Source organism: Myxine glutinosa, chromosome 3 (genome assembly GCF_964187855.1).
Source record: "Myxine glutinosa chromosome 3, kmMyxGlut1.1, whole genome shotgun sequence".
Lineage (NCBI taxonomy): Eukaryota > Metazoa > Chordata > Myxini > Myxiniformes > Myxinidae > Myxine > Myxine glutinosa.
Window position 1 is genome coordinate 67,577,954 of NC_136263.1, and position 15,633 is coordinate 67,593,586.

At 44.9% G+C, this 15,633-nt stretch overlaps 1 protein-coding gene across 6 annotated transcripts in view; it reads right to left on the reverse strand.

Annotated features, from left to right (window-relative positions):
- Positions 1-15,633, reverse strand: part of LOC137423535 (katanin p60 ATPase-containing subunit A1) — a 65,804-nt gene that overhangs the window by 40,618 nt on the left and 9,553 nt on the right. For 5 of the 6 annotated variants that reach the window (XM_078774162.1, XM_068110804.2, XM_068110807.2 and 2 more), the window contains exon 2: positions 6,986-7,167. In XM_078774162.1, coding sequence (XP_078630288.1) covers positions 6,986-7,147 — 162 coding nt within the window. In that variant the 5' untranslated portion in view covers positions 7,148-7,167. Of the gene's footprint in view, positions 1-6,985; positions 7,168-10,291; positions 10,382-15,633 lie in introns of those variants that run through there. The other variant, XM_078774161.1, reaches the window with a different exon arrangement.

Here is a 15,633-nt window from a genome sequence, read left to right on the forward strand (position 1 = left end):
GTTAAAAGAACCATGTCACTGATTGTCTGTCACAGCAATAAGTCAACAACAGGATTATATCACAGGTGGCGTGGCAAAATGTACGGACAGGTGCATTTGATGATTGGCTTCACAGTCGGGTATACAAGGGTTGTTGCGTTCTGTATTAGTGGAAAACAACTGCTGCACATCTCCAAAAGTTATTGCCGCTTCCTCTGGAGATGGTCCGTCAACTCGACAATGCTGTTTGTCATTGAGTGGTGGCTATACGAAATTACGGCATGAAACAGCGTGCTATTGCTCGGCAGTATGGCACCACTCAAGGTCAGGTGTCAAAGATCCTGAAACGAAATGCTCAGAGGGGTGTCCCGACTCCAATACCGAGGCCAGAACGTCCCCGCAGAACCACAAGGAGGGATGATCGCCAGCTGCACCGGTTAGTCCGCAATGGCCGGAAGGAAGTCAGCTAATCGGCTTAGGGCTGAGTGGCAGCAACTGACAAATGTGCCTGTATCCAGAAGGCTAGTCAACCAACGACTGGTTCAAGCAGGCTATCGTGCCAGGCATCCCCTGAGAAAGCCACGCCTGACCAGACAACACCGCCAGCGCCGATTGCAATGGGCCAGAGAGCACCGTCAATGGCAGCCAGGACACTGGAATCACGTGATCTTCAGTGACGAGTCTAGATTTCTGGTCTATCGTCAAGATGGCCGCGTCCGAGTGCGCAGACAAGTGCAGGAAGCCTACAACGAAGATTGTATAGTGCCAAGAGTCCAAGCTGCAAGTGGTGGGGTGACCGTTCGGGCTGCTTTTCATGCAGGGGGCAAAACTGACCTGGTTGTTCTGAATGGAAACCTGAACCAGTTCAAGTACAGGGCCATTCTGGAAGAAACTTTGCTTCCATTTGCTCGTGCAGCCTTTCGAGGAAACTTTGTCTTCCAAGATGACAATGCACGGCCTCATCGTGCTCGCATGATCCAACACTTTCTTGCTGACAGTGGTGTAGAGCATATGGAGTGGCCTGCCAAGTCCCCGGATATGAATCCGATAGAGAACTTGTGGGCAGAATTAACACGTCAAATCGACCACTTGGACCATCAGCCGACCTCTGTGCGTGAATTGCAGCAGGCTATTGTCACTGCATGGCAAGCGATTCCTGTCCAAACCTTGGCAAATCTCGTGAACAGCATGCATCAACGTGTAAGTGCTCTCCTGAATGCTCCTGGGGGTTACACGAAGTACTGAACTGTAATTTTACTGTCCGTAATCCCAGTCATAATTTAGCTTTTGTTTTTGTTAAAAAATATTTTTGCCTTATGTGCAAAATAAAGAGATACTTCTGGAAAACGCACATAAGTTTAACACAGTACTGTCCATGAATTGAGTTCGATATCAGTTCACATCACTTTCAAGGATCAATTTATTTGTTTCGAAATATCAAATGTGGTTTTTGTTTCTTTTCAAGGTCACATTAACAAAATCTAGAATAATTTCAACATAATTCCAATGAACTTTTGGTTCTAAGACATCTTGAAAAGTAAGTTCACCCCCACAAAAAAAATATTCCATATTAAATGCCAAGTCTGTATATATTACATCATGTTTATATAGCTTGGATTGATTCCAATTACACTGGGCCATAAAGGAATTATCCTATAGACTGGAAGGTTTGAAGCCTGGGGGCTACATAAACTGTGTGGCTCAGAATACCTGTGACGCCGATGGGACGCAACCTTTCGATATTTAATGATGCTTTAATAGTTGCTGTTGGTATTTTTCACAATGAAGAGAAATGTTAAAGGGAACTCATGACGATTGTGAATATAACACTTCTGCTTGGGGCTGTTTTACCGCACAAAGCGTATTATTTAATTTATATATCGGGTTTTTAAAAATCGTTTTTTTCATAATTTTTTTTTCCCGATTTAATTCTACATTTCGATTTTATTATTTAGGCCATGAGTTTCGATCGTAAAAAAAATATTGAGTCAGATTTCGAATATCAGCTTTTTATAAGTTTACACGATAATCTTGCCAGGAGCCAATCACAGTGCACCGCGCCTCACACAGCCAATCAGCGTAACCGTGAACAGACAAACAGCCAGGTATGTATATATATACAACAACAACAACATGCATTTTAAAGGCCATTTTCCCTGCTAGAGCGGGGGTTAGCCTTGCGGTCCCCATGACAATCTTCTCCATTTTGCCCTATTTTCTGCATCTCTCCTTGTTAACCCCCTTGCCCACATTTCTTCTTCCACCATCTTTAGCCAAGTCTTTCTCGGTCTTCCCCGTCTTCTACTTCCTTCTACATTCATTTCCATCACTCTTCTCAACCAGTCACTTTCATCCTTCCTCAACACATGACCAAACCATCTCAACCTGTTCCTCTTCACAGCATAAATCACAGGCTCTATTCCCATCATCTTTCGCAATTCATCATTTGTCTTCCTCTATCTCAACGATACTCCGCACATCCGTCGAACCATTCGCATTTCCACCCTTTCCAACCTTCGTTGCTGCTCTACATTCATTACCCATGTCTCGCTCCCATAAATCATAACACTTCTCACACATGCAGCATACACCTTTCCCTTCAGCTTCAACGACACTCCCCTCATCATCAGCACGCCACTCAATTCCCGAAACTTCTTCCATGCACATCTCACTCGAGCAACCGTTGCCGAGTCTGATCCACCTTCTCCATTCAGCATGTCTCCGAGGTAGCAAAATGTTTTCACACCTTCCAGCTTCACGCCGTCTCCAAGATCCAACTCAACATTTCCTCCATCTGCAGCTCCCTCTGTGCACACCTTACATTTGAATGTAGCTGCCACACTGGTTAATGAGCCTCTCAGACCACTACATTTTGGATGAACCCACTCAGCACACATTGTACACTGAATGGAGTTCACTCCGACACCCTTCCTACACACAGCACAGGGCCACTTCCCAGTTCTTTCCACCTCACCACATGCTTTACCACTTGCCATCACCTTCGTCTTTCCGATATTCACCTTCAGACCTTTTGTCTCCATACATTCCTTCCACGTGTTCATCTTTTCCTTCAGTCCATCCATACTTTCCGCAATCAACACCAGATCATCTGCATACAACAACTCCCACGGTAAACCCTCCTTTACGTTCTGAGCCAGCACCTCCATCACAGCTACAAATAGTAGTGGACTTAGTACCGACCCCTGATGCACTCCCACCTTCACCTCAAACTCACCACTGTTCCCGTCCTTCGTCCTTACAGCTGTGCGCGCTCTTTTGTACATTGCTATCACTACTCTGATCAACCATTCCTAACTTCCTCAATGCCCATGTCAATACTTTGCGTGGAACCCGATCGAATGCTTTCTCCAGATCAACAAACCCAAGAAACAACTTCTTCCTCTTCTCCATGTACTTCTCCTGCAACTGCCTCACAATGAAAAGCGCGTCTGTCGTTCCTCTTCCTGGCATAAATCCAAACTGCATTTCGTCGATCTTCACTTTCTTCCTTATCCTCCTCTCCAACACCCTTTCCAATACCTTCATTCCATGCTCCAATAACTTTATCGCTCGGTACGAGCCACACTCCAGAGGGTCACCTTTCCCCTTGTATAGAGGGACGAGGGTACTCAGTTCCCAATCCACTGGAATGCGGCCTTCTTTCACCACCAGATTACAGATCTCTGTCATTCTCTTCACACCCCAACTTCCTGCTGCCTTCAACATATCTCCCACAACTCCCGTCGGCCCTCCCGCTTTTCTACCCTTCATTGCTTTTATCGCTTCCTCAACTTCCTTCTCAGTTATCTTCTCTGCCGGTCCAAAAACTGGGTTACTCTCTATGTTGCCATCCCATTCATTCTCTGTATTCAACAGCATTTCCATATATCTTTTCCATCTTCCTTTAATTCCATCTGGGTCGACAACGATTTGTCCCACTTCATCCTTCAAGCAGCTCACCCCCATCACATCACACCTCTCTTTCGCTATCTGCTTTGCAATCCTGAATACTGCTTTCTGACCCTCTTCCGAATCCAAGCGTTCTCCAAACATTTTCCTACATGCCTCCTGCGCCTTTGCTACCTCTTTCTTTGCAGCCTTCCTGGCTGCCTTATAACTTTCATGCTCTGCTGTTTCTGCTCCCGTACCCTTCGCCTTCTGCCACTCCTTGAACTTCTTCCTCTTCTCGTCAATCCTCTTTCCAACTTCATCATCCCATCACCATGTTTCCGAGTGCCTCGGTGGTCCTTTTGTCCATCCACATACCTCACCAACGGCTCCCAACAGACTAGCTTTCATTGACATCCAACCACTTTCAAGCTCAACCACATCATCCTCGACCCTACTCAGCCTCTCTTTTAATGCCTCCCTTACTGTCACCTCTTTCAACCTCCACACCTTCATTCTCGGTTGGTACTTCACCCGCCGAGCTCTCCTCGCACCTTTCACCCTTACGTCGCAGACAACCAAGTGGTGCTGTGAAACAGCCTCCTCCCCCGGGATCACCTTTGTGTCTCGGAGGTGCCCCCTATCTCGCCTACGCACCATCAGGTAGTCAACGGTTGTCGTCGACCCACCTGACGTGTATGTAACAAGCTTATTATCCTCTTTCTGGAACTGAGTATTACAAATCAACAAATCAGCTCCATCAGCAAACTCCAAAATCCTTTCACCTTCTCCATTTCTCACACCATATCCATAACCCCCATGAACTCCGTCAAAACCATCCATACTCCTTCCCACATGTCAATTTAGGTCTCCTCCTACCACAACAACTTCCTCATCTTTCACGTTTTCCATCAGCTTCTCTATCGCACACCAGAACTTGTCCTTCTCTTCATCGCTCCGACCAACCTGCGGAGCATATCCCGAGATGACGTTCACCAAGAGCTTTCCAACCAGGTATGTATATATATCTACCATATAAAAGACTGTGTGTGTGTGTGTGTGTGTGTGTGTGTGTGTGTGTGTGTGTGTGTGTGTGTGTGTGTGTGTGTGTGTGTGTGTGTGTGCACGCCTTCACAAGGCTAGGTTTTTGAGAGGGATTGGGAGGGGTGGGGGGAGAGGGTTGGGGTTTAAGGGGCAATCATTGAACACGACTGTGTGTCAACTGATTAAAATACCTGAAAGACTGAGGACCCAGAAGACCCAATGGACCCCAAACACCCAAAATACCCTGTAGACTGTTAACAACAACACAACAACATGCATTTTAAAGGCCATTTTCCCTGCTAGAGCGGGGGTTAGCCTTGCGGTCCCCATGACAATCTTCTCCATTTTGCCCTATTTTCTGCATCTCTCCTTGTTAACCCCCTTGCCCGCATTTCTTCTTCCACCATATTTAGCCAAGTCTTTCTCGGTCTTCCCCGTCTTCTACTTCCTTCTACATTCATTTCCATCACTCTTCTCAACCAGTCACTTTCATCCTTCCTCAACACATGACCAAACCATCTCAACCTGTTCCTCTTCACAGCATCAATCACAGGCTCATCAAACCCTGTAGACTGTTAAAGACACAAAAAACCATTAAGACACAAAAGACGACAAAAGACCCAGAAGACCCCAAGGACTCCGAAGACCCCAAGGACTCCGAAGACGCCAAGGACTCCGAAGACGCCAAGGACTCCGAAGACGCCAAGGACTCCGAAGACGCCAAGGACTCCGAAGACGCCAAGGACTCCGAAGACGCCAAGGACTCCGAAGACGCCAAGGACTCCGAAGACCCCAAGGACTCCGAAGACCCCAAGGACTCCGAAGACCCCAAGGACTCCGAAGACCCCAAGGACTCCGAAGACCCCAAGGACTCCGAAGACCCCAAGGACTCCGAAGACCCCAAGGACTCCGAAGACCCCAAGGACTCCGAAGACCCCAAGGACTCCGAAGATCCCAAGGACTCCGAAGACCCCAAGGACTCCGAAGACCCCAAGGACTCCGAAGACCCAAAAGAAGAGTAATTATGCCTCTTACATTGGAATTGTATATGGTGGCTTGCAAACTGAGCCTCAAGGTCGGTGTACAGAAGCGGTATTTTTTTAAAATCACAATAAATACAAGGCATAGGGAGGTGAAATTTGCTGCACGTGATGCGCAATGTGCGCAGAGTAAAACGTGTTCATTTACGTCTGTAGGATGTCGAACAAATAAAGATGATATAAGCACACCTGACACTCGGCCCAGACTTCAGACTTTGGCATGCTCACGTGGCTGTATCATCAAAAAATGTTCTTCTGAACATGCTCCGTGTGCTAACCTAGCAATGAATGGATTCCCTTAACTTTAAACAAGCATCCGACACCGGCACCCAGCTTCACTCAAATGGCCGTTTTCCAATTGTATCCAAGGTCTTCTTCTTAACTGATGGCATGTACACAATACCAATTAAAATTCTTGTTCTTCACAATAATTTCAAGAAAAATGGATGTGTTTAACGATCTCTTTCCTCTGGATTTCAAGGGTACTTGCATACATTTCAGATGCCACTGCCGTTTTGGCAATGTGACCAAATCATAATGATGTACACAAAGATTACCTGAAGGAAGGCAACAAAAGAGAAAAAAAAATACCATTGGTACATTTGTACCAATGAAGAGTGACTATCATCAATTTTAAAAATGATCCAAAACATGGCCTGTGAGATTGCTGCAATTTTGGTTCCAGGGTATTGAACACTCAGTCATCCAATGACTTTGTTTAACTTGTAACCTCAGTTTAACTTTAGAGATCAACGCAATGCATTCCCGAGATGAACAATTTAAACATTCAACAAACACACCAATAAAGGCGTTATTAATAGCGACATGCAAACACAAGGAGGTCAAAGCTACAAAGGAACGATAGAACAAAGGGGAGTAAAAATGGGCCAAAAAAAACAGACGTATTTTGCTAGATTTAACCGTTTAGCTGCTCATGGTTAATGCTCTATATAATTTTGTGACACATAACAGTATTTAAAAATCAAAATTAAATTTGCTATAATTCGAAAGGCTTCCAAAAATTGTAAACCCACCTCATTCATGAGCCTGCAGCTTGCTGGCTCAGGCATGCTCGCTGTGTAGGTGGAAATCTGCTGCACGACACCCTGGTAATAGACGAGCGCCGTGTCGTAAACCCCCAGGAGGGCGAATTCACGTGCCAGCTTCACGTTCTCATCTATGTCAGCCAGACTCATCGCCGCAGCACCGAGCGACCCTGATCACAAGACACAGGGACAGGTTTGGACAATTCTGACTCCCAAAGACACTAATGGACCGCTTGTGTCACACGGCGATGTTCAAAGGAACAAATGCGTGAAGACAACACACAAGCTTGGGGAAGCTGGGAACCTGCGTTTTGGGATGTAGCCGAATTGTACCTCCCCGTCACTGTGACAACAGACAAAACAGTTTTTTGTTCTGTACTTTAGAAATACCTGAATAAACTGGTTAACGATATGTCTCAAAAGATGAATTTAATTTTTTTTTGCAAAATTTTTGCACTTTGGAGGTTACAAAAAACCTACCGAGCAGATGATACATCTAATGGGAACTCTACACCAGAAGGGTACATTTAATCCCCCCCCCCCCCCCCCCCCCCGCCACCCCAATCAACAAGCATTCTCACCCATTTGCAATTTACACCACAATCCTTACACCTACGTAATATGTAGAAAACAAGAATGACTGAAATGTGTCACAACCTGCAACAAAATATATCTTTTTCGCCTCCTTTGTACACTCAACTCCCTCATCCTCGCTTTTGAAGGTATTTATAAATAAACTCCGAGCGGTCTTCATGGTTGGTTCAATATCAATATCAATTACAGGTTTGATGGACAGCTGGGTCTGGTTTCAGTCAACTAGTACACCCACTCTGTACAGGAGTGGGAGGAAAGGTCATGTTATTATCCTCTCTGGAGTATATATAGATGACAGAGGATCGAGGCTCGGGCCTCAAGAATGTCAGGGGTGTGTTCAGTTACCACGTTTTTTGGAAAATGCTCTCCAAGTGGCTTAAGCATTCAAGCAAGCACTGCAATCGAAGTCTTGATAGGAACGGCTGGCTTGGCAAGTGGCTAGATGCTTAGTAACTTAACACAACCTGGGTTTCTGCCTTTCAGGCTAGTGTTACTTCAGGCAATGAAAAAACCCCATTATCTCACAGTTCAGGTTACATTCTCTAATATGTTTCATTAACCTTGCGCCTTGTCCTGTGTTTCCATGTGAATGAATAAGACAAGATAGGGGCATATGTCTGTCCCGTGTTCCCATGTGAATGAATAAGATTAGACAGATAAGATGCATCGTGATTCCGACCAGGGGATTTATTTTGCATCTGTTACCTCAGTTTTGGTGTGTCTCTCTGTGTCTCTCTCTGTGTCTCTGTGTCTGTCTGTCTGTCTGTCTGTCTGTCTGTCTGTCTGTCTCTCTCTCTCTCTCTCTCTCTCTCTCTCTCCTCTCTCTCTCTCTCTCTCTCTCTCTCTCTCTCTCTCTCTCTCTCTCTCTCTCTCTCTCTCTCTCTCTCTCTCTCTCTCTCTCAAGCTTTTTTTTCATAAAAATACCTGTAGGTGGTCTTTCACGGTATGGGACCTGGCAAGACTTTACCATTACGAGTGAGTGAACTTGCTTAAAAAATCCGGTAATGGGCCGATTGAGAAACGCGCATATGTGGCCGTTTCAAAAATTATGCAACGCTATTTTTAAGGGAGGGGCACACAGCCTTGATTCAACTTTACTAGTGAGGTACTCGTGCTACGCACGTGTGGGAGGCCAACAGCCAACAGACAATGCAGAAACGGCGAATGCTAAAGCATGAAACCAATAAATTCCACATTACTGTAGCACCTTCAGTCGCACGTCAGACATGCACAGCAAGTTCGTGAAGGACTTCCATGAAAAATGTACCCGTTCGCAAACAAACTGGTACGTTTGTTCTATACCCAGTCAATGGTGAATCTGCATATGGCGATCCGCGAATTTCACGTTTAGAAAGTAGAAACCATCACGGCATTCCGTCATTCACTTGAACTCGATATCTCTTTTTTCATTCCAAACAGCATAACTCCAATCACAAATCAAAATAACATTAATATAATAAATAAACTTTTAACAACATTCGTGACAAACAAATATTTAAATCCTGATGTGAAGTTCCGTACGGTTGGGTGAATACAATTACGAATTCAAAATCGTAATTGTATTCACTCAATTCCAATAATTAATTGATACTTTAACAAAACGATTAACACGATTAACGTTTAAACGATTTAACATTACGATTGAATGACGGTTGTATTGGGATATTATCAAACACGTGCATTGCCGTCATCTGTCCACTTCTGCATTCGCGGCAGGTTCATAATGCTCATCAAAATCTAAACAGTATTTGTAGAATAAGATGAGCTGGCTCAAATTCAAAACGTCAGTGGTCTCGTCAAGTTGAAGGCTGAATTTCGTCGGGCTCGCGACTAAATCTGCAACTACCTGGGCGAGGATGTCGTCTCTCATGTCATCGATTCTGCATCTGATAGTGGAACGAGAGACAACTTGTTTTCAGCAGCTTTTCCCAGCATGATGTTGGCCATCTCAACGCGGCTGGTTTGATGAGTGTCTCGCCAACGGTGTGCGGTATGCCCTGCTTTGCGATCAGGTACGCAACTTCATACGACGTGGTGAGGATCGGTTTGTCAATTGGAATGAAGCCGAGAGTGGGCAAGGTAGCACTTGCGTCGAATCGGACTCTCTTAAATTTGAATTCATCCAGCGTTGCGTCTTTTGTACTGCCGCTCACCGTGCAGCTTTTTTGAAGTGTTCCCGTAGTTTTGCTGGTACTAGGCTGGAGTTGCTCAACTTCACATTGCAAAGCATGCATTGAGGACGCTGACTTCCATCCAGTTCCGTCAAACACGTGAACCCATACCGCACGTAATCCTCCGAACATTTTCTTTTTTTGCTCGACATACTGCAAAAAAATAAAAATAAAGTAACAAACTGATCTTAATCGAGTTCGGGCAAATAATTATATGACAAAAATTTAAAAAGGAACATGCTTAAATATAATCAGTACCCCTCTGAAAACTGAGAAATTTTAACGAAGAAAACATAACATAGTTACGATGACAGGATTTATTATCTACTCAACTCTATGTCACCTTAAATCCCATTATAATATAACATAGAAAACTGTGAATTGTTCGTTTTGAATTGCGACCAAAGGAGTTATATCACCTCCACCTAATTTTCTGAGTAATTCAATCATATTTTATAATCACCATCCACTTTTGACTTTAATATAACTCTGAACCCACCCTGCATATCCACAACCATTTCCAACTTACTTTTCAATTAATCAGCAACTCCAAAGTAAGGCGCGACCAATGGCGCACGGCACACGGCAAGCTAATCAAGGCTATTCACTGGAATTTCCGAACACCTGCAAAGTCCAAAATCCAGTAAGTAAGTAAGCAAGTAAGTACCATCAACAGAATAATTAGCAAGTTGCTCATTGATTCAACTTACTACAGTCAGTGTGAAACAACTTATCTTAAACACAGACCAGAGAAACCATGAATGGGATTGGAATACAATTACAAATAACATTTCCATTCGTTCATGGCTCTGGCAACCCTGGTGTTGGGCTCGTGGCTAGGGTGCCGGCTTAGGATCCTAGGATCCTGGGTTCGAATCCCGGTCGATCGCTGAATTAACGCCAGGGGGGTTGACTCAGCCTGTCATCCTTCCGAGGTCGGCTAATTGAGTACCAGTTCACTGGTAATTCCCTGTTTGTCGTTAAAGGCGGCAAAAAGGGTTGGCGTCAGGAAGGGCATCCGGCCGTAAAACATTGCTTCAAAAAGGGGACCAAAAAAACAACAACAACCATGGTTCCCGAAAAAGGCCAACCCCCGCTTTGCGGGGAAAAATGGCCTCTAAAGGTGGTTTTTATTTCCATTCGTTCGTAACATACATAGCAAAATAATAATAATATTAAGAATAAGCGTAATTACACATAGATTCAAAATTGAAACAAAACTTATTTAAAAAAAAAAAAAATGTCATTCCGTTTTGGAGGACCTCCGCCGAACCCCTGAGACTGGCTCACTGAACCCCTGGCGTTCGGTCGAACCCAGGTTAAGAACCACGGCGTTAGAGGATTGTTCACGATCAAACTTCATCTCTAAACGCCCATGCCGATTCAAGAAATCATGTCCAAGGAGAACATCGGAGCACAGATTCTGCAGCACCATCATTTTAACATCCATATACAATATATCAAATTAGCTACCAAGTTCACTACACAAAACCCTCTTGAGCTTTGCCATAGTGCAGTGGAAGCCATGTACACGCACTGAGTGGCCCGAACAGTGGGCCATCCGTGTCTTCTGACAAGAGCTTGGCCGATGTAGCTTTCACTGCTCCCAGTATCGATCAAAGCGTCCGCTGCTTCTACATTAATCAGCACAGGTATCACCGCTCTCACCAGGCTGCGAGGTGCGACCCCATCGACAGGCGGAGCTCTTCGGGGGCGGAGGCATAAAAATGCTGCACAAGCCTGGTTGCCTATAATCATGGCTAGCACGGCTGCAAGAGGAGACCTCAGTGACTTTGAAATAGGGGTGATTGTTGAGGAGCGTTTGTCAGGAGCTTCACTGACAAAGACAATTTAAATAGCTGATGTTTCGCGAGCAACGGTGTGTCTAAGGTGATGTTGCCATGGAATTCTGGGGGAAAAAACATCATCACCAAAGGGAAACAGTGGGCAGAAGTGCATACTCCAGGATCGTGATATCCGTCCATTAATTTGAAGCGCAAGGCAAAGCAAGCGAGCAAACTGCAGATCAATTGACTGTAAATTTCAACCTGGGGCGCGAGGAGCCAGTTTCATCAAAAATAGTCCTTCGAGAACTTCACAGAGCGGGATAGCATAGTCGGGTTGCAGTGCACAAATTGCTCATCACACCTGGGAATGCACGTTTGTCAGTCCAGTGGTGGAAAGATCACAGGCAATGGATTACCAAGCATTAGAGAAATGTGATATTGTCAGATGAATCATACTACACCATGTTCTTGACAAACGGACAAGTGCATGTTTTGGCACCAACTTAAAGAACTCTACAATCTTAAGTGATGTGAAGGGTTCTGTTGAAGTGAAGGGTTGGGAAGGGTTCTGTTGGATCTGCATTGTTGTGGGGTCCATTTTCCTGGCATGTTTTGGGTGCAGTCATTACCTGAGAAGGCAAGGTCTATGGCTCTATGTCAATCGCTACTTAATGGTACAGAGTGACCATCTTCACCCCATGTTGCAGCATTTCTTTCATACCGAGAGGGGTGTCTTCCAGGATGACAATGCCCCCATTCATGAAGCACGTGTGGTCACCCAATGGTTTGATGAGCATGACACTGATGTTATCCATATGTCATGGCCTTCTCAGTCACCAGATATGAACCCAATTGAGCATTTATGGTATATTCTGGAACGACATCTGAGATAGCGTTTTCCACCTCCATCAAACAGGTGTGAGTTAATTGACTTTCTCATGGAAGAATGTGGATGCATCCCTCCTGCAGAATTCCAGATGTTGGTGTACTCTATGCCACTGCGCATACAAACTGTACTGGCCACAAATAGTGGCACAATGCCCTATTAAGTGACTTCACATTGGTGTTTCCATTTTTTGATCCACTACCTGTACATGAGTACCAAGTACAGCCCCATTGGCATGTGTTATTAAATATTTAAGATATGCACGAGTTTTGTTGCTATGAGCTTTTTGCCTTCACATTACATCTATTACAAGGTATACATCTATTACATCTATAAAAAAGCCCTCCAGGTACATCATCCCTCCAAACAACTACAACATACACATCGAATTAGAGGTGTATGTTTCATAATGTAAGGTAATTCTTCATATATCTTCATATTGTTTGTGGTGTTATAGTAAAATACAGTGACTATAAACAAGGCAAAGAATTTAACAATGCAATATATAACCTTAAAAGAGCACAGAGAACAGTAGATCAGAAAACATGTGTGGACTATTCACGCATGACACGATAGACTTCGACGTTCCTTTAATTTAAGTTATATCTTCGCAATGTCATACAGAATGGCCTAGACTCCTAGATGTACACACACTCGACTCTAAGCTGTTTTGCCTGGTTTGAACCTCGACCAAGCTATAGACAGTCATCAAGGGGTTTCACAGGCAGGGTAGTGTGTGTGTGTGTGTGTGTGTGTGTGTGTGTGTGTGTGTGTGTGTGTGTGTGTGTGTGTGTGTGTGTGTGTGTGTGTGTGTGTGTGTGTGTGTGTGTGTGTGTCAGTGCCGTTCCTTGGATAGACATCAAAGTTGGAGTCCAGTCCACCAGGATTAGTTGTTGGATGTCAAAGATCCCACAGTGACCTTCACGAAGAGTAGACGAGCTATCGCCGGCACCATGAACAAATTACTGCTCCAACCTACAGGGGTCATTGCATCAGAGACACAGTCATGCCCTCAGTCGATGATGCTACCCTGCAGCCTTGTGCTGCATACGAAAGAAGACCGTTTTCAGTTACATACTTTTCCTTTTGTAGAACAATCTTCCACAACGGAGAAATTCATTCAAGTTTTAAGAAGCAACTTTCAAAATGGCAGATGAATGAATGAACTTTAAAAATTAAACTCTCCTCCTATGGTATCCATGGAAACCCCCACGCATGGCTTGCGGGCTTCCCCTACGGTCACAGCTAGCGTGTGGCCCTGAATGGAATTCTCATCTCCACTTTCTGTCCAGGCTGGAGTTCCGAAGGGCAGTGTTCTGGGCCCTGTGCTTTTCCTGGTCTTCATCAACGATCTTTCCGACTCTCTGGAAAATCCTCTCTATCTTTTTGCTGACGACTCCACTCTATGCCGCTCAATATCTCATCCCTCAGATTGGCAGACAGCAGCCTCTTCACTCTATGCAAACCTGGATAAAATCACAAACTGGTCAAACAAGTGTAACTTGTCTTTCAATCCTGACAAATCTCACACTCTCACTTTGTCTCTCCGAATAGACGGTCTGGCAAACCCTCCCATCTACTTTCTCAACAATTTTTTCAAAGAAGTTCTGTCGCTAAAGCTTTTGGATCTCACTATCTGCCATGATCTTTCCTGGGAACACCACATTTCCAAACTGGCCTCCAAAGCCAGTCGCCGACTGGGCATCCTCCATCGTGTAGTCCTTTCTGGGCACGACTGAGCTCCTCACTACATACAAAGCTTTCATCTGCAGCTCAATGGAGTACTGCTTTCCCCTCTGGGCTGGTGCTCCTGCCTCTCACCTAGCTCGGCTTGACGCTGTTGAAACCAAAGCTTTCAGGATCATTGGTATCTCCAACGATGAAGCCGATTCTGAGGGCCTTTCTCTCTCACCACAGGCAAGTTGGTAGTCTTTCTGTCTTCTACCGACTCCTCTCCGGCCTAGCTCCCCCTGCTCTGTCTGTGCTCTGTTTCCCAAATATTCCTGCAGGACGCACAAGATCTGCCAGAATCCCTCTTTGGTGAAACTGCCAAAATCAAGACTCTTCTGCTCACCTTCACTCTTTCATTCTTCCTTTTTTCCACCTCTGGAACAAGCTCCCACACTCTCTTCAATCCCATTCCTCCCTCGAGGTCTTTAAAAAAGCTGTTCACCACCATCTCTTATCTTGATCCTTGATCTTTGCTACCCCTGTTAAAACACCCCAAATCCACCTCCTTCAATCTCCGACTTCCTTCCTGAAAATACTAGTAGTGTCCATTTGCTTTATACCGTGTACCCCTTCCTCCTGTCCCCACCCCCCCACCCCCACCACTCCCTCTCGCCCCTTCCCCCCCCCACCTGCTACCTTCCACAGATCTACCGACGCCCCTGTTCTCTACTGTTGTTGTGCTTGTATGCTTTTCTCTCTCCCCCCCCCTCTTGTCTACCGCACCCTTTATTGTATGTTTTATGTGTCAGTGCGTAATGTGTTAGCTCTTACACGAGCCTCAACTCTGTATACAAAAAAAAAGTTTTTTAAACGTAACAAAAAACCACAAGATGGCTTCTACTCTTCTTTGGCATGTGGCACATGGCTGCAGGTAGCTTCATTTTCTGGGGGCATGGTTGTGTCGATGATGCAATACTCCTGTAGGTTAGTGCAGGAATTTTTTATTTATTGAGGGTGCCAGTGATAGGTCGTCTACTCTTCGTGAAGAACAAGTAGGATCTTTACTATTCAATAAGTAATGCTGGTAGACGGGATGCCCAGTTTCACGTACATCTGATGGATGGCACACACCGATGACCTACAATCCTGACTGACAGACACCAGGGTGATCGTTTATATCTGGGTCGAGAATCAAACCCATGCTAGACCGCACAGAGGCAAGTACGCATACCTCTAAGCTATCTTGCCAGGCCTATGGCTTCCAGTGAAGGTTTAGAAACTAGTCCTTTAGAATTTGCTCCCAAACCAAGAGAGTATCGGCTTTAAAAGTGCATCATTTCCCAATGACAACTAATACGGCACTCAGTAGAGCGAATACCTCTACCAGGCTGAACAGTTTACATTTTGTATCCCATTGAGATGGAGGATCTTGATCCAGACCTTACCCAAAATCTAATTGCTTGTAGGTTTCACCTGTATCCCAACTCATCCACCAAGTTTCATCCAAATCAGTCCATAACTGTTTTA